This window comes from Sceloporus occidentalis, unplaced genomic scaffold (assembly GCF_023333645.1).
Source record: "Sceloporus occidentalis isolate IW3139 unplaced genomic scaffold, rSceOcc1.0.p SCAF_2, whole genome shotgun sequence".
NCBI lineage: Eukaryota > Metazoa > Chordata > Lepidosauria > Squamata > Phrynosomatidae > Sceloporus > Sceloporus occidentalis.
Window position 1 is genome coordinate 245,875,175 of NW_028316982.1, and position 20,399 is coordinate 245,895,573.

The 20,399-nt window shown below is 40.9% G+C and overlaps 1 protein-coding gene across 2 annotated transcripts in view; it reads left to right on the top strand.

Moving 5' to 3' along the window:
- The window catches only part of LOC149319923 (phospholipid-transporting ATPase IB-like), a 498,345-nt gene that overhangs the window by 345,218 nt on the left and 132,728 nt on the right, over positions 1-20,399 (top strand). For both annotated transcript variants that reach the window (XM_089512598.1, XM_089512599.1), the window contains exons 28-30: positions 1,904-1,978; positions 13,146-13,268; positions 16,856-16,934. In XM_089512598.1, the coding sequence (XP_089368724.1) occupies positions 1,904-1,978; positions 13,146-13,268; positions 16,856-16,934 (277 nt within the window). The remainder of the gene's footprint in view (positions 1-1,903; positions 1,979-13,145; positions 13,269-16,855; positions 16,935-20,399) is intronic.

The following is a 20,399-nucleotide window of genomic DNA, read 5'->3' on the forward strand; positions in this document are numbered from 1 at the left end:
CAAAAGGTCTCTTAATTTGATTTTCTCAAAACTTTCTTAAGACAGTAAAGAGCTTTTACATGTCAGGAGTTTTGTTATGGGAACTGAGTTGTATCAACATTGAATGTGGCATTTTATTTGCTGTAAAAACAGATCAACAAATGTTAGGATTTAATGATGGGAGAGTATTTCTCAAAGCTGAAGTTCAAACACAAACTTGGATACTCCTAAAATTCAGTTCAGCATTTTGAACCTTTTTTAAAAGAAAAAAAATGGAATTTCTATAAAATGTCATGCTAGCACTATATATTTTCTCATCAAAGTGATCTTTGAATTGTTCTGGATATCTGCACCAGTCACTCTTACAGCTAGAGCATACTGACTCATTATTATTATGCTTTATTTCTCAATTCTGATCTCTGACACCAAACTCAGATTCCTGCAGAGTCCCAGATAAAATTACTTATGATGTTTCAGCAACCAAATATAGAAGTACAAGTGACTTGTGCTTCCACTTTCCTGTTGTTAGGAATCATCAGACAATGTAGCAATTGGCATGAAAAAAAAATGTTCAGGGCAAAAGTTCCATTAATTCACTCATTCTAGTCTAGTTGGGCCTAGCAATTAGATCTAGGGGGAAGAATTTCATATATATTATCCAGTCATTTTAATATGTGTTAAGGTAATTGAGTGAGAAAGAGGCAAAGAATACTGAAATCAAGAATGTGTGTCAGAAGGCGTCTCAGGGTTCAGTTCACAATAAGTGAACTGTAATATCTACTGTGTCTGATAGAGTTTACTTCCAGGTTAAGTGAGGATAGTGCTGGAGCTTTGGATGATTGGTGGATTCCATATCAGTGACATGGTGAATCTTTTCTAGAATTTAGCCAGAACTGTAAAGGAGCAAATCAACAGGTTAAATCTATTTGGGGGGTAGAATTCAAAGATCTAGCTGTGCTAGTCTGGAAAATCAGTATGCAAAGGGATCTTGCAGTACCTTTGAGACTAACTGAAAGGAAGAAACTGGTAAGCATGAGCTTTCATAGATTTGAGCCTGCTTCCTCACTCCAAAACATGCATCTGAGGAAATAGGCTGAAGTCTACAAATACTCTTGCTACCAAATATTTGGGGATAATATTGTACATTTAGAGTTTGAACTAAAACCCAGAGTAGATTCTCCCTCGCCCTCTCTCTCTAATGCATGCACACACACACACACACACACACAGACACACAATATCAATGCCAGTAGCTACACTGCTTGTGTTTTTGCTAAACGCTGGTTCCCCAGGTTTCCAGGGAGGTTGCTTTAGAATTGTAGGCAACGTCAAAATTATTGTGAAATGTTATGATGATAAGGGTTAAAATTCAGCTAGCACTGATCCCTTGTACAATCAGTTATTTGAGACCAAGGTCATATTTTTCTTAATGTAATATACTTTGCAGCATTTTAAACATTGTGATCTGTTTGTTTGTTTGTATATTTGTTAAATTGTTATCATGTATTCCAAGTCCCAGAAGTGGGATAGAACTTGCCATGAATAAACCATAGTCTTGAGTCCTCTCTTGTATTTTCCTGGCTTATTCTGGTGTTTTGTGCATTGTGTGGTATATGACCCAAACCAGATTAGCTTCTGGTGAAAATGAATACATATTAAGAAATTGATAGCGTCAAAGGATCATAATACAGGTTTACAAGATATTTGTTATTTTAGTGTAATGATGTAGATTCTACAGATTGTTCCTTCACTTCACCAGTGTCGCTCTATTTAAAAAGAGAACAACTGTGAAGGCGTATTTTTAGAAGTAATCGAGCAGCTGCTTCCAGATGATGTCCACATTCCACACTCTTCTGTTCTTGGATACATAAAAACTTTTGTGTCACATTGATCTAAAGCCTTGTGTAACTTTCTTCTGTTTCAGCTTTGGTTTGCATTCGTTAATGGATTTTCAGGCCAGATTTTATTTGAGCGCTGGTGCATTGGCCTCTATAATGTGGTAAGTATCCTTGTCTCAGCTTGATAACATGCAGAACCTGAATGACATTCCTTTGGTGTTTATATCTGTGCATTTTATCTTGGCTGATCATCTGTATATGCATTGTGATGTGCATTTGAGGACTATTGTTGCTTTGTTTTAATTTAAACAAGTAAATCCTCTTTTACTCCTAATCCAAAGTAGTACTTCAAAAATATTAATCCACCACATACCTGCAGATTCTATGGTCAACCAAGCCAAATGCAATCCGGACAGCTTGCCAGGGACTGCCAGTACCTCTGGTCAAGCTTGGAAAGGTTGTTCATGGATAACAACTGTCCAAATACCCAGCTGTGGTCAGACTGGATAGGGACTGAGGGAGTTTTAACTCAAAAATAATGTTTCCAGTCTCTTCCCTGGGAATAGCAGAGGAGGTCTCACCAGAAAAAGAGGAAATGTATCACCCAGAAGAAAATGCTGGTTCAAATAGAATTTGCATATGCTAAGTGCTATTGCTGTTGTTGCTGTTGTTGTGTGCCTTCAAGTCACTTCTGACTTATGGTGACCCTAAGGTGAACTCATCATGGGGTTTTCTTGGCAAGATTTATTCAGATGAGGTTTGCCATAGTCTTCTCTTGAAGATGAGAGAATGTGAGTCATCTAAAATAATCCAACGGTTCCATGACTGAATGGGGAATTGTAGTGTCAGATTTGTAGTCTAACACTCAAACCACTATGGCACACTGGCTCCCCTAATTGCTATGTAGAGATGAACATTTAAAAATATTATTATAATTCTAATAGAAATACAGTACAAAAGCTCACTGCAAATATAAATAATTCTGTGATACTACATTTATTTATAACTTTTCAAATAGGAAAACAACTTAAGCCATCCTTGAGGACCTTGAAGGCACCAGATCCTGTCTAATCCTGGAAACTAAGCAGGGTAAACCCTGGTCAGTACTTGGTTGGTAGACCGCCAAAGAATGCCAGGTGCTGTAGGCTATATTGCAGAGGGAGGCAATGGCAAACCACCTCTGACTAATCCTCACCTAAGAAAATCCTATGAAATTCATGGGGTCACCATAAGTTGACAGGCAATTTGAAGGCACAGATACACTGAAGACAGCAGACCCAGTAGCCCACACTGGAGAGGCAACAAGCCCCTCCCTCTCCACATACTCCCAATTAGCTTCTGGGCACAATACAATGTGTTTGTCATTACCTTTAAAGCCCTACATGGCTTGGGTCTGGGTTACTTATGGGAACACATCTCCCTGTACAATCCGCCCCGCACTCTTAGAACAAGTGGGAAGAATTTGTTGGAGATACCATCATCCAAACGTGTTTCTACTTCCCTAAAGGCATTCAGCATAGCTGCCCCTAGACTTTGGAATGGACTCCAAATATATATGGACTTTGGAATGGACTCCCAGAGGAGACCCGCCTTGTTAACATCCTTAGAAAACTTTAAGAAGGCGGTAAAGACAGAGCTCTTCTGCCGTGCTTATCCTCCTGACCTCCTATGAAGATCACTAGTATGGAATGAGACCAGCTGACCCCATGATTGATTGATGTTAATATTTTTAGATTCTTATGCTTTTATGTTTTTATTTTTTACTGTGGTTTTAATGGTGCAGTAACTAATGCTGCTACATTGTAATTGTAATTTTAACCTTGTTGTGGTCCCGCTTTGATCCATTGGGAGAGGCGGGAAGATAGAAATAAAAATTATTATTATTATTATTATTATTATTATTATTATACCTACAAAATGCTTTCAGCCTTTGAAAATGCTCAGCCATTCTTTTCTTCTCAACCTGTGTCTCCATCCCCAGAATTCCCAGAATGTGAATTAATTTTTGGAGTACAGTTTCCAGAATCCCCAGCCAATACAATCATTGGCCATGACAATTAATTGATGCTAGGAGTTGTAGTCCAAAGGGGAACACTTCCAAGCTCTGCCCACTTCAACTTCAGTTTCGTAGGGTTGCCATAATTGTCCACTAAAACCCAGGACAAAATGTGGAACAAAATGTAGACCAAACTGTAGGACAAATGCAGGACAAAATTCAGCCCAAAATGTAAGACATTTAAGAAAAATGGAGGACCTTAAATGTCCTACATTTTGGGCTGAGTTTTGTCCTGCAGCTGTCCTACAGTTTGGTTTAGAATTTGTCCTACATTTTGTCCCAGGTTTTAGTGGACAATTGTGGCAACCCTATCACATGTGCCTCAGAGATTGGTGTTTTGTGGCCAGGTGGCCATGTCAACCAGGTCGTAATTCTACTCCAAGGTTAAGTCTGAATTTTAAAGAAACTATCTAGAGTGCTGAACTATTTTGAGGCTGGGTTTCAACGCCCTTGTTTTTGGGAGTGGGGGAGCCAACTTCCTCTTGTTGTTGTAGGCCTTTAAGTCATTTCTGACTTACGGTGACCTTGGCCTAAGGCAACCCTATCATGGTTCAGAGGAGGTTTGCCATGGCCTTCCCCTAAGCCTGAGAGCATGTGACTTGCCCAAAGTCATCCAGCCCGGTCACCCAGCCTGGTTCTGCCTCCGATTGCCGCCCCTGTAGGGATGCCATATCTTTGGCCTCTCGCACGCTTGCGTGGGGCCTTTGGCGGTGGGCAAGGGGGGGCAAGCGGCGGGCAAGGGTGGGCGAGCGGCAGGCAAGTGGCGGGCAAGAGGGGCAAGCGGCAGGCAAGCGGTGGGCAAGGGGGGCAAGCGGGGGCAAGGGGCGGGCAAGGGGGGCAAGCGGCAGGCAAGCTGCGGGCAAGGGGGAGCAAGCGGCGGGCAAGGGAGGCAAGTGGCAGGCAAGGGGGGGGCAAGCGGGGGCAAGGGCAGGCAAGGGGGGCAAGCAGCAGGCAAGCGGCGGGCAAGCGACAGGCAAGGGGGCAAGGGGGGGAATTGTCTATAGAAGCCTCAGAAACATGCATTTATATTAACATTTTTTAAAAAATCAAATTTTTCCGCATGTCCTCCATTTTTTAAAAAAAGTGTCCTCCATTTGAAAATTTTGTCCTACATTTGTCCCGGTTTGGAGGTCCTGACTTATGGCAACCCTACACCTCCGCTGCAGCTTCTGTGCCACTCTGGGCGCCATTTTTGTTCTAAAATGGTGGCTGAAGTCTTGTGTGACCTTTCCCGTCGCGGGGCAGGATGGGAAAGGTCACGCGAGACTTCTCCACCATTTTAGAACACAGCGGCGGGCCTGTAGGAAGCCTGCTGCAGTCACCAGAGCCCTCCAGCAGGGCTCCAGCAGCCGCAGTGGGCCTGTATTGTATATGTTACCATTTTGTTTTTTACTTCAAAATATGATGTGTGCAGTGTATGTAGGAATTATTTTTTATTTTTTATTTATTTATTTAATTTTTTAAAAAATTATTTAATTATTTAATTTTTGGCTTCGGCCCCCCAGTTGTCTGAGGGACAGCAACCTGGCCCCGGCTCAAAAAAGATTGCCTACCCCTGGTCTAACCAGTACCTATGACCTATTACCACACTTTTGTCCAAATCCTATATTCATTCAAAGCAAACTCACAAGTGAGGAAGTAAATTTTTGCTTATTTCATCCCTGCATGCAGGAATGAAATTCCCTTTCTCCCACCTTTTTTTCTCTACTGAATAAGATTACCAGACTTTTTGCATTTTCCTATTTATTTATTTGCATTTCAGGACCTGTTTATGACAATTTCATTTGTGCAAAATGTCCTTTCTGGAAAATATGTTTTGTGAAAAAATATTGTGTGCAATTGTTGTTGTTGTTGTTATTATTATTATTATTATTATTATTATTAACCTTTATTTATAAAGTGCTGTAAATTTACACAACGCTGTACATATAATCTTTTTAATTGGACGGTTCCCTGCCCTAAGGCTTACAATCTAAAAAGACACGACACAAAAGGAGAAGGGGAAGGGGATGAGGGCCAACAGTTCTTCTCTACCTCCGAGGCCTAGGTCAGGGGAGATGGACTGGAGGGAGGACATAGCAATACAGGAAATGATTCAATAAAACAGGCAACAGAGGAACATCAAATAGCAAGTGACAATTATGCAATGCCTGGGAACGCTTCTCTGAACAGGATGGTCTTCAACTCCGTTTTGAAGCTGGTTAAAGAAGTGATGGCTCTTGCTCGTGGGGGAAGAAGGTTCCAGGAATGAGGGGCAGCGAGTGAATAGGGGTGAATTCGAGATGGGGCAGAGGAAATCATGGGCTGGGACAGCAGACCTTGACCACCAGAACGGAGGGCCCTAGTGGGAAGGTTAGGAGAAATAAGGTCTGATAAGTAAGGAGGGGCCAGCCCATGGAGGGCTTTAAATGTCGACAGCAGGAGCTTGTACTGAATGCGGAAAGGGAGGGGGAGCCAGTGAAGGGATGCCAGCACAGGAGAGATGTGGTCAGAGCAGTGGGCAGATGTGATAATGTGTGCAGCTGAATGCTGGACAGAGATTAAAGGACGAAGGTGAGAAAGAGAAGCCCAGCCAGGAGAACATTACAGTAATCAAGTCGTGAGACCTTACTTTCACAGGAAAATGTATTTTGTACAAAATAGATTTTTTTTAAATGCAAACAAAATTTTCAAAGAAAAGTCAACTCCCAAAATGAAAAACAAGGGGGATTATTTTTTAAAAAAAATGTGAAATGAAGAGCTGTGCATTAACTGGGTGGGAGGCAACTCAGTTGTGCAATCCCCTAGTGCATTATTAACATTAAAGGTCAAGGGCCACTTCACACTTTATGGTTTTGGTCTAATAAAGCAAGCACTAGTGTGATGTCTTTGTGTTTCACCCTTTCCTCTCTTTGGTCATGTACTGGAATGGAAGACTTTTAGCATTTATTGCACTACAGTTTCCTATTGCATTGAAAATGGAAAATGGGAATTTAATCTTATATGGCAAACCAGGATATGAAACCTCTCTTACTCTAGTTGGTAATGCAAGATGAAAGTATAGTTTGCCAGTTCCTCTTGAGTGCTTATATACAAATCTTGAAAGATTTATTCTTCTGGACTACAACTCACAGAGGCCTCTAGCTCAGTAGTACTGTACTCCCCAAACTCATGCTGCCAGCCATTGGGATATAAAACAAATAATGGGATATAAAACAAATAATGTTGGAAGGGGGAGGGGTTTTCCCCATTGCAGTCATTTACTGCTTATAATGACCAAATCATATGTCTCTTGTGGTGTACTTAATTCTAGAACAGTTGCTCTGTTAGTCTGTTTCAGTAAGGATACAGACAACAAAAGAGTTCAATGACACCTTAAAAACTAACAGATTTATTGTGACATAAACCTTTTATGAACTAGATGCATTTGATAAAAGGAACTCTTAATTCACAAAGCTTCACCCATAATAAAGGTGCTATTCTCTAAGGTGTCACAGGACTTCTTTGTGTATATGTGCATATACTACTTTGCATCAGTCAGAAAACATGTAAAAGCTCTCCAAAAGAAGAGAACTTCATCACCCCTACATATTCCAGTGTGACACATACACGAGACAGATTAGGGTATCTCGAGGGCCTTGTTATATAAAGCTGCTTGTGGGAATAACAGTATTCCTTCTGTCCCAATGATTGCTCGACCAGAAGCTGTAATTGGGGGCAATCTCCAGACAAGGAAATAGTGACTTGCTTCTTGTGCATGCGGACATAGTCAGGAAAGTCAGTCATATGAGCTGCCCATTAGTCTTGGCTCTCATCTGATGCACAAGAATACAAAATGCTCTCCATGCAGCCATCTGGTGTGTTGCTTTGTGACTAATTCAAAGGAGATGGATGACATCATGGAGCTAGGAAATGTACTTGCTGTTACTGATCCCCAGGAATAGCTGGCCCTTTGTTGAAGCTGATCTTCACCTGCATTCTCCAGGCTTCTTATACATTTCTGGAAGGAATCATTCTCCAAACTTTAAAAATGAAAGGATTTCTCCCCTCCTTTGGTAAAGAAAATAAATAGAAATGGTCTATAATTACAGACAGCTGCTTGAATGTAAATACAGTGTAGAGATAATAGGTTTAGGTTAGAAATAAAGTTGAAAGGATACACACCTTTCAGGTTGGAAAGCAAGTAGTTGTTTGGGAGAAACAGCAAAGAGGTAAGACTTGTTTGGTTTGCATTTTATTATGAATTGACCTATTGGGGCTCTAGAAACCTACATGTATTCCGAGATGCAATTATCCTTTGGCGTTTGCACTTCTCTGAATGTTGTGATGCCATTCTCTAATTTTAAAAATGCATCCAAAATACATATATTAGAGAAGCATACAGTGGGGAAAATGAGGCACAAAACTTTTTAAAAAAGAATAGTAGGGAAAATGAAAAATTCATATATTGGAAGAAATGAAGTACAAAAAGATATGAAATGGTTTGTACATAAAAATAATATGCATTTTCATTTAGTTTTTAAAAAGACATTGACAAACTGATGCCGAAATGGAATGAACTGAACTTGTGCTGGGCGTGTGGGGAATGAGAATGTTATAGAAAGAAACAAGGGATCTGGCCATCCCTTCTAAAAAGTTGTGTACAGCTCTTTAATGGTATTCAATACACGCTCAACATAATCTAGTGGCATTATTTAATTCATTAACTGAAATTACATATATCATAGAGAAAATCCATTCAAGATGTCCAGCAATCATAAAACATAATGAATCACCATCAAAACTAATAACAATAATATAATAATGAAAACACCAGAAAAACATCAGATGCCAATCAAAACTGTATTCTAAACCCTAAATAGCAACTTCACTGTGACATCTTATTCTAAAAATCACAACTCTGTGAGCAAAATGTCATAAAATTGGGAGGGAGTACTAATCTCTATAGCCCAAAACCTTTCTAAAAAGGAAGTAGTTCACCTTGGGATGGAAATTCATTGGATGGGGAGCCTGGTGGATCTTCTTGTTTTCAAGGTTATTTAATAGTCACACCAAGAATCTTCTGGGTCCCAACCAGATGTTCATTGATCAGATAACAGTAGCTACATAAGAGGTATTCACTGTTGATTTTAATGAGTTCATATTTTAAGCAGGTGTAAGTGAGGACTGCTTGCCAAAGCAGATATATTATATTTATTTTTATTGCACGCCGAATTTTAGAAGAATAGGCCCATAGCTGTAAGTACAGGGAGAGTGGAAGCTGGTGGCTTCCATGTTAGTGAGGCGAACTTTATCCATAAAATAGGTTCAGCATCTGAAGTTCACATTGAAACCTGGAATAGGCTCACTACTCATCACTAGGTACCAGTGTGTGGGAGGTACCTGTCTTAGCCCAGGGATGGTGGATATGTCAGTCTACACGTTACGAGAGTGCAACTCCCATATGTTTTATGATTGTTTGATGTTCTTTTATTATCTGAATCCAGTCTTGAAATCTCCACATATATGGTGGACTATAACAATAATATTAGTTATAATAATAACTATACAAACAAACAGTGTTAAAGCTTAATAATGGAGAAAACTGTCAGGAAGAAGATCAGCACATTTCGAATGTGGTGCTAGGGGAAAGTTCTACAAGCACCTTGGACAACTAAAAATACAACTTAATGGGTCCTAGAGCAAATGAAGCCTGAACTATCCCTACAAGCCATGTTGACTAAACAGGGGCTACCATACTTGGAACATCTTGTAAAACAGCATAACTCATTAGAAAATACGATAATGTTTGGTAAAGTGGAGGGCAATGGTAAATACTTGGTAAAGTGCTAAATACTGCTTGGTAAAGTGGGGGACTACAGATGGATTGAAGGAAACATTTGCAAGGCAAGCAGGGTAGTTAATGACCAGGGCTCTTGGTAGTTTCTTATTCATAGGGTCACCACAAGTCAAAGTTAACTTGATGACAACAAGGACAAACCCTCACTTCTGCAGGAAAGGGCTGATGGAAGTTGCAACTTTATCATCATCTGAAACAGTAATTCCCAAACTCTGGTCCTCCAGATGATTTGGATTTCTGCTCCCAGAATTCCTGGTTGTCAGTTAAACTGGCTGGGGCTTCTGGGAATTGAAGTCCAAAACACCTGAGGAAACAAAGTTTGGGAACCACTTATCTGGAGGGTCACAGGTTTCCCATGACATATGCTCCCTGTGTTCATAACTGTGTGTCTACCTTTCAAATACTGTGGTATGGTTTTCTTCCAAGTACTTCACATGAAGGAAACATAGGACCTGTGTCTGCTGTATCAAAACTGAAACAAGATTTATTTAGGAAGCCATTAATTCATTGATTGAACATAAGTCAACAGTGTGATTCAGCAGCTAAAAAAGCCAATGCTTCACCTGGACATACTTCACCTGGAATACTGTATCCAGTTCTGGGCACCACAATTCAAAAGGGATGTTGATAAGCTGGAGCATGTCCAGGGGTGGTTGACAAAAATGGTAAAAGGTCTGGAAACCATGCCCTTCAAGGAGTGATTTAGGGAGTTGGGTATATTTAGCTTGGAGAAGAGAAGGTTAAGAGGTGATATGATACCCGTGTTTAAATATTTGAAGGGGTGTCATATTGAGAATGGAAGCTTGTTTTCTGCTGCTCCAGAGAATTGGACATGGAGCACTGGATTACAACTACAAGAAAAGATTCCACTTCAACATTAGGAAAAAACTTCCTGACAGTAAGAGCTGTTCAACAGTGGAACACACTCCCTTAGAGAGTGGCAAAGTCTCCTTCTTTGGAGATTTTTATTAGAAATGTTTTTAATTTGCTGTTTCTGGAAGCTACTTCAAGTCTCACTCTGGGAGAAAGGAGGCATATAAATCAAGTAAATACAGTGCGCCTGCGTCATACGTGGGTGCGCTTTATGTGGATTTGAGCTTACGCGCTCAATCCGCGGGGCGGAAGGGGCGGCGCATCCCATTCAATTGAATGGGCCCGTGTGCCCGTTGCGCCCCATGCGCCGCCGCACTGCCGCGCCGCTGTGCACGACCCCCATTGTTTCTAATGGGGCTTGAGCATAGGCAGAATTCGTCTTACGCTGAGGGATCCGGAACGGATCCCCGCGTAAGGCGAGGGCCGACTGTAAATAAATTTTAGTAGGCACTTGCCATGCATATTGACCACTGATCCACATACATTCCATGACATAGGCTCTCAGTATAGGGATTAAGTAGTGAAAGAGAAATATAACTCTGCTGGCAATTATTTACACTTTAGTGTAGCAATGTAGCATACATAGCCTGTATCTTTAGGGACCATTCTCAATGAGGCTCAATATTCAACCTCTGACCAGTGGACTATATCACCCTGGAGGTGGGTTTGCCTGAATTTGGAAAGGATATACGGGTTAACACTGACGAACAAAAGGAGGATTGTGGCCGAGGGAGGAGAGCTTGGGAAAGTTACTTATCTTTACTGCAACGTCAACAATAGTGAGTTCAGAGAGTTATAGTCCAAAAATAACTTTTGCAAGCTCTGTAATAATGTAACCTGTTTTAAACTCTAGGTGGGGTACAATACAGAAGGTAGAATTATCTACCATCATTCCAGAATTATCATTATCAGTCAAGATGCAGCGGGAGTCAGATAGCTGCTGCATTTCACATACTGATTTGAACTAGCTATCCATTTATTGGTCGAAGGTATCTAATAGCAGTAAATTGTTTTGAATTACTCCTTGCATCCTTCTTATGTGGCTGGTTAACAATTATCAGTAGTTAACAATCTGTACTTTTATAGTATTATCCTTTACCTGCCTACTACCCTGATGCTTTTTCACTAAGAAAATCAACTAGCTTCTCAAAATATTTTCCACAAGTCTTTGCTCCAGAGCTTCCTTGTTAAACAACTGTGTGATATACAAATTCAGGATCAGTTCCAAATTCAATCAATTTTACTCTTCAATCCTGCACATATTCCTGTGGAAGTTAAGTCCCATTGATAATTGGTGGAAATTACTTCCAAGTGACAGTGTGTATGATTGCAGCCCAGTTATAAGACATACTGCATCTGCTCATAGTAGATGCACAGTGAATCCTTGAGCATGGCAGGGATGCTCCACTGAAATGAACAAGCTGGAGAGAGAATTTATCTTTTTATTTATGAGCTTTGATATCCTACCTTTAAGGGTACAAATCCTTCTAAGACTGCTTACATATAAAGCTAAAATAAAGTAGTAAAACTAAACTATATCAAAACAAAAACTCATCAGGAGCCGTCCCTTAATGTGTCCTTGTGGTGGGAAAGGGAATATTTTGGCTGGGGAAGGAAATTCTTCAATCTTGCACAAAAAGTCTCCTGATCTCCTTCTCTCCTGTACCTTCTTTCAACAGGGCAGTTGGTGGTTGGTTTTCAGATCAAATTTGGTCTGCATACACCTTAAACTGTTGTTTCTGTTCACTTAAAATAAAAATGGGGAATATAGGTCCTTACAGATGCTGCTGCCTTCACCTCTGGCTGTGCTGGGTAAGAGTTGCAGCCCACCAATGTCTTCTGGGGTTGCGTTGCAGCAACAACTAGATAACTGAGTCATTGATTAGCCACTTTGGCAGCTTTGTGTGTGTAATTAAATTAGTTAATGAATATGAAGTACATTACAATGGGTTAGCTTGAACTGAAACAGTGAATATATAAGCATGAAGCCTCAGTCATTTGCAGCAGAACAGGTCCATTTGCCTTTATTCCCAATAAGCAAAAATGCCCATTTTGACTGCTATGGCCTCAAGTATATGATGGGTGTCCATCTCCAGTGACTGCTGGTTAATCCTGTGTTAACTGGACAATAAATTCATCTGGATTTTGTCCAAAATATAAAGGAGCTATCCAAGGGGCTGTTGAGAATAAAGTTCAGTATCTTTGGTAGCTCCTTTAAAATGTGGGCTAAAATCTGGAATATTGACATGGAAGCCACCCATTAATACTCCCCACCACTCTAAACCTGTCTTTCTTTTCCCACTTCTGTTGCCAGCAGTGAGGAAGCCCCACAGTTGTTCATGGGGGTCCCTTATTGTTTAGTCACAGCTTTTTGTTCTATAGCTCACAGCACTTCACTGGTAATGTTTTTATGCTTTAGATTATGCCATTAAGATTATGGAGTTTATGCCACTGGCTTCAGGCAAAGCTGCTGTTGATTTAAGCAATGTCAGGGTTTTCTCCCAGGTATGAAGCATAACCTTCAACTTGTTTGTAAAGCTAATGGTGTGTTATTTTTAATTACTTCCTTTGTTTTCTCTAGATTTTCACAGCGTTGCCTCCCTTCACCTTGGGAATCTTTGAACGATCATGCACTCAAGACAATATGCTTAGGTTTCCCCAGCTCTACAAAATTACACAAAATGCTGATGGGTTCAATAGCAGGGTAAGAGGCTATGTTTACTTTTAAGGAAGGAAAGAAAACAATAAGGGCCAGCTTTAGCTGAAAACTGGTATTTTAATTTACAGCTGTAGTATGCAATCTTTTTGTGACTGGATATAATTAATTCATTTAATGTTCAAGTATATGAATTCACTGACATTCTCCAAGCTGTCTGTATTTCTTTTAGAATTGTGCAGCTTTTCTAATCTGTAAAATGGGCACAGAAAGACTGAGGAGCTCCTGTGAGTGAATGTTGGCAGTTCTGTCCTTAGCAACAGCATGGGGTGGGCCACAAGTGGAAAGCAGCTATATCTGTTCATTATATTTCTCTACTGTTGTTCAGTGGACATTTCCAAAGTTATTTACACAGTGGATTGATTTGTTATATAATGTCAGCCCATAGTTTTGTGTCATATTGAACCCCAGCAAGCTACAGGGTTGTACACTTGTGTCCTCTTGTGTTCACCTTTAAGTGGTCATGTGAAGGGTTTTGAAAGCTGTCACTTCAATTTTACATTAACTGTAGCCTGTCCTGTTGTTTGATCCAACAAACCGTAGTTAATTAAGGTTAATGGAAAAAATCAAATCATGGTTTATCAGCCGGTCTTGTTTTCCTTAAATGTATTTAAAATTAACCATGGTTTATGGTTTGAAAGATGTGTTAAACTTTAGCTGAGCAGAATCCTGTATGAATCTGAGCCTTTCTGTAGTCCATTCATGTAATTCTAAACTATGGTATAGTTTTATTTCAAAGCCAACCATAAGACATGACATCCACCCACCCTACAACTAGAACAAATCCAATCAAGCATAAAAACCAAAGTACAGGTTGAGTCTCCTTTATCCAAAAATGCTTGCGACCCAAAGTGTTTTGGATTTCAGGTTTTTTTATTTTGGAGTACTTTTACATATGCATATATGTATATAATGTGATACTGTTGATGGGACCCAAGACTAAACACAGAATTCATTTGTATTTCATGTACACTATATAGCCTGAAGGTAATTTTATACAATATTTCAAATAATTTTGTGTATATCATATTATAAATAAATAAATAAATATCAAACCATCAGAAAGCAAAGTTGTCACTGTCTCAGCCACCCATGAAATAATTTTGGTTTTTGAAATATTTTGGATTTTGGAATTCTGGATAAGGGAGACTCAACCAGTATTGATAGGTTGCCACACCTTAAAACATATTTTAAAAGACACAATTATACTTGTATCTAGAAGCATTGGGAAATTAGAAAAGGTTTTTGATGCTGAAAGGATAGCAAGAGGACATCTCTGGGAGGAATATCCTGGAATATCACCATTGAGATGCCCCTCTCCCTAATAGTTACTTGTCTTACCTCAGATAGCAGGGCTCTTTCCAGAATGTCTTAAGATATGGATAGATACAGATGAGATAAACAGATATCCCGGCTGTAGACCACTAAATAGCTCTTGGATTTGGGAACTACTCCAGGCTAGGAAGGGTCCTTCACTGAGAGGATCAACTCTCCTTCAGGAACTTTGCATTGAGCAAGACTGTGAAGGCAGGTATTCTGTTTCAAAGTTCAGTCTGCTATTCCCTTGGCCACCGGTGGCAGAGTATTGGCATTTGAGACATGAGCAATACCAAAACTCAAGTCCGTATGGAGGTCTACAACTGTGAGGATGGGCTGTTAACAAAATTAACAAAACATTATAAGCAATAAATAAATAAATACCCATGTGTATAAATAAATACCAGCTTTTACTTTTAACTATTACTTTGCATGTTCCAGGGCAACTCCAATACTAAGAATTTATTCAAAAGCCAAGTTGCAGTAAACCCATAGGTGAATTTACACACGAATATTAGATTTGCAGTGGTGGTTCCCATTACACTTTAATACTCTGGCAGCCAGAAAATGTGCCAATGTCATAGATTGTCTTCTGATAAACTGTTGGGATCTAATGCCAGAATCTGATCCACCACTGTATTCAGTGTGTCAATTTGACACACATCTAGTTGGCTTACTCCTTTGGTAGCATGATTAGAAATCAATATGGTCAGAATTAAAGCTACATGTGCCATGATTTCAAAGAATCATGTATAGAGGTCCAAACTAGAATGTTAGTGACAAGACTCATATGTACTCAAGGTAACTCTATATATCTGCATATAAATTATTTGGCCTCACAGCATGCACCCTTGGTGGCACCTTCAATAGAACTGGATAAGATGAAACTGATTTTGTATTTCGTAATGAAATGTTCCCACACATTCACTTTATGTCCATTTTTTAACCACCACCACCTCAGGCAAGCAAATGCCCCAAGAGATTCTGTTAAAATATTGAGATGGCTTTATTGTTCCTGTCAGGGTGTGGGTTGAAAAAGATGTTTCAGGGAGATAGGCAGGTAAAGTTACACTGATGTATTTTCTTTTCATATTTTGGAGAATTTCCTCCACTCTCAACTCTCTTATTTTATTAACCTATTCATGCTAACAAAGCTTCAGCTCACAGAGTTGTGCAGTTCAAGGAAAGAAAGGTTCTAGTGGTACTTGTGTGAGGAGGCTAAGATTTCAAAGGACGGATGTGAAGCACAAAAAAGAAAAATATCCATCTTTCCATTTCAAGAAAATATGGCAATGGAATTTTTGTTTATTTTTTCCTGAATACATGAATTTTTGTGTGTAATTTTCTTTTCCTTTGCAATATTCAGAGAGTCTGTTTGTTGGCTTTTTAGATTTCTCCTCTTAAAACCTGGAACTCAAGTCAGCTAACAATAAAATGAAAAAAAAAACAAGTACAATTAAGAACATAAAACAAATCAACTAAAGCAAATAAGCTTAATAGCAATTAAAAGCATTTTTAAGACAGCACCTGCCTGGATTTTAAAAAAATCCTTTATACAGCAATCCAGACTAACTGCAGGAGGCCTGTCTGAGCAAGAACAATAGGGAAAAGGCAGAAGGAAGGAGATGAAGAAGAAAGCTAATCTAGCCTTCCCTGGTAAGTGGTTCCACAGTCTGGAAATGGCCACTGACAAAGAATTGTGCAAACCAACAGATCACTGTGATCCATATACAAATCTGGGAAGTGCAAGTTTGTCAGTTCACTTGACAATGTCAATTGAATGGATTCTTTCCATCATCCCTAGCTGTCATTCCACACTTTTCTGGAAAACCATCTCCGAAAACACAAAGTGTGATCCATGGTAGTCCCTGGAAGATATGGGGAAACCTGTCAGCTTCACTTTCTTCCATATTTGAATATTTTATATATATAATTTCACAGATGAAAATTCTTGCAAACTTTGCAAATCAGTTGAAATTAATTTCACTTCTATTCCTAGCCTTTGGGTCTCCTTTCAGAAAAAAAATGTGTAGAGTATTCTTATTTTGATGCTATTGCATAAATTGTTAAAATTACAGTAAGTTTGGGAGAGTTTCAGTTTCTGTTTTTGTATTTAATTCTGAGTTTTTATAGCATAAGATGATTTAAACCCCTCTTAATAAAAATGAAGAAATAATACAACAAATAATTTGATGATAGTCAAACAGACTTCAAGAATTTGGTCAGCCTCCTGATTTTTTTATTTGGTTTTCTCTTAGGTGTTCTGGGGTCACTGCATCAATGCCTTGATCCACTCCATCATTCTTTTTTGGTTCCCACTGAAAGCACTGGAACATGGTAAATAAATGCTTCATTCTTTCCCACATGTCAGCCAAGTGATCTTCAGCCTTTCTAAGCCAGCTCCAGTGTGTTTGTGGGTCATAACAGGTTGGCAGGAAATTAATCACAACAGACAGGCCAACAGCTTTCTAAGCTCAAGCATTTATCAGCAGTGAGCTTCCAAATCCTCCCTTTTTTTGCCTACACTCTTCCATATATAGCATCTTCCATTTTATTCAAAAACCTTATTGTATCATTCAGAAGGGATAGTGCATGATGCTATGTTTATTTAGTAATTTTTAAAATTTATGAAATATAGGAGATAACCACATGGAGGATGGAACATCATTGTATTCTCCTGGTCCCATCCTTCCCACGCGATCATGGGAAGGACTTTCAGATGACGTCACGCTTATCTGGATATTATCCCCTCCGGAATGCACGAGTGACAGCGATTGTGCAAAAGCCTTTCAAATGATTTTGTGCAGTTCCTGTCATTGTCCCGTCATTGAAGGCATTACCCAGCATTTTGCATTAATGGGAGTTCGTGTTAATGCAAAGCTGCTTCAATGATAAGATAATGACAGGATCGGTGTTACATTATGAAAGGCTTTTGAGCGATCACTGTCATGGAGGGGATAAGGATGGGGAAGTAATCACATCCCAATCCTGTCTGTGTATGATAATCTCCTTAGTTTTATGCAGCTTCCACTATGTGTTGGTGTTTTGTCAGGTGGCGATAGTGCCTTGGTGGTGCAGTTGTTAAATGTCTGTACCTCAGTCACTCACAAATCGCAAGGTTGCGAGTTCAAATACCAGCCAAGGGCTCAAGCTCAACTCAGGCTTGCATCCTTCCGAGGTCGCTAAAATGAGTACCCAACTTGCATTACAGAGACCTGGCTGAGAGCAATGCAGTGTGGGCACTGGCTCTTCCAGCCAGGTACACCGTTAAGGAACAGACCAGGGCACGTGGGCAGGGGGGAGGTGTTGCCATAGTACATAAAAACACCTTTACCTTGACCAGGAACCCCATCCGGAAAACAGACTATATCGAGTGTATTTACTTGACCTTGAAGGATAGGGACAGTCTGGGGATCCTGTTGGTCTACCGTCCACCCTATGGGCTAACAGACTCCCTAGCTGAGTTGACACAGCTGGTCTCGGAACTGGTGTTGGAGTCTCCCAGACTTCTTTTTCTGGGGGACCTCAACATCCCTTTTGAGGCCGGCTCACAAAATCTGACGGGTGCAGCTCAGGAGTTAATGACTTCCATGACAGCCATGGGCCTGTCCCAGTTAGTCTCTGGCCCAACACATTGCACAGGTAATACGCTCGATGTCGTCTTTAGTACGGATTGGGATAATCCGTGGGCAGAGGTATGTAGTACCTCTGCCTTGTCATGGACAGACCATTTCCTGGTTGAGGTTCGACTTAAGGTAACTATCCAAATACCCCCCGGGGGTGAAGGACCTATTAGGATGGTCCACCCTCAAAGGCTGATGGAACCCAAAAGGTTCCAAGAAGCCTTAGAGGTGTTTATGGTTGGATCTGATGGCGATTCTGTTGATGCCCTGACTAACATCTTGGATAATGATCTCTCCAGGGCTATACACAGTATAGCTCCTAAGCATCCTTTCCGGCCCACTTCTAATAAGAAACCCTGGTTTATGGAAGATCTCTGGGAAATGAAGCGGTCCGCACAATGACTAGAGTGCAGCTGGAGGAGACACCAGCGCTTATCCGACAAGACACTCCATGAGGCTCTTTTGAAGTCTTATGGAGTGGCAATAGGTGCAGCAAAGAACTCCTTCTATGCTGCACGTATTGCATCTGCAGAGTCATGTCCAGCAGAGCTGTTCAGGGTGGTTAGGGAGCTGACTCAGCTTCCTCCCGCTCTGAACCCTATTTTAGAACCAACTAAGGCCTGCTGTGACGACTTTAACAACTTCTTTGCAGATAAAATCTCTTGGATAAGGGCTGATCTCGACGCTGGCGCTTCATCAGAAACAATAGAAGAGGTGTCCAGAGCTTCCGTGGACTCTGTTAAACTGGATCACTTTGAGTTTGTGCATACCTATGAAGTGGACAAGCTTCTTGGAAGTGTTAGGAGACGACGTGCTCTCTAGATCCCTGCCCTTCTTGGCTGACTGCCCAAGGTGGTGATGCCGTAACATCATTATTGCGGCGCATAATTAACGCATCATTCAGGGATGGAAAATTTCCATCTAGTTTAAAACTAGCGATAGTCAAACCGCTACTTTAAAAACCCTCCCTCGACCCCCTGATAAGGAACAACTATAGGCCGGTCTCATTATTGCCTTTCTTAGGCAAGGTAATCGAGAGAGCAGTTGCCTTCCAGCTCCAATCTGTCTTGGATGAAACCAGTTATCTGGACCCATTTAAAACTGGCTTCAGTGCGGGATTTGGAGTTGAGACTGCCATGGTCGCCTTAGTCGATGATCTCCGTCTGGGCATTGACAGGGGAAGTGTGACCTTGTTGGTGCTTTTGGACATCTCAGCGGCTTTCGATACCATTGAACACGGTATCCTTCTGGAATGCCTAAGGGAGTTGGGTATTGGGGGCACTGCGCTCCAGTGGTTCCGTTCCTACCTCTCGGGCAGATTCCAGATGGTGCAGTTGGGGGATACTTGCTCCTCTAAGAGGGAACTTACATCTGGTGTCCCTCAGGGAGCTATCTTGTCCCCCACTTTGTTTAACATTTACATGAAACCGCTGGGAGAGATCATCCGGAGACACGGGACGCGGTGTTATCAGTATGCTGATGACACCCAAATATGCTTCTCTGTCTCTCCGACTGATGCAGTGACTAAGGATGGAGTCTCTCCTCTGAATACCTGCCTGGAGTCGGTAATGGGCTGGATGAGGGAAAACAAACTCAGTCTGAATCCAGAGAAAACGGAAGTGCTTGTGATAGGTTCCCCAGGCCCGGGGAGGAAGTTTATCCACCTGTCCTGAATGGGGTCACACTTCCCCTGAAGGATGAAGTTTGCAGTTTAGGAGTACTTCTGGACTCGTCTCTGCAGTTGACATCTCAAGTAGATGTGACGGTCAGAAGTGCTTGCTATCAACTTTGGTTGATACGCCAACTACGACCCTACCTGGGCCAAAGGGACCTTGAAACTGTGGTACATGCTCTGGTAACCTCTCATCTAGATTTCTGTAATGTGCTCTACATGGGGCTACCCTTGTACCAAGCCCAGAAGCTTCAGCTAATACAAAACAGCCAGATTGGTCACCAGTGCATCCAGGTTTGACCATATAACACCTATTCTGAAAGATCTCCACTGGCTGCCTATTCGCTTCCGAGCACAATACAAGGTGTTGATTATTACCTATAAAGCCCTATATGGCTTGGGCCCGAATTACTTGAGGGACCGCATCTCCCCATATAATCCGCCCCGCACACTCAGGACATCGGGAAGAACTTGTTGGAAATTCCATCTTCCAAACATGTTTCTACA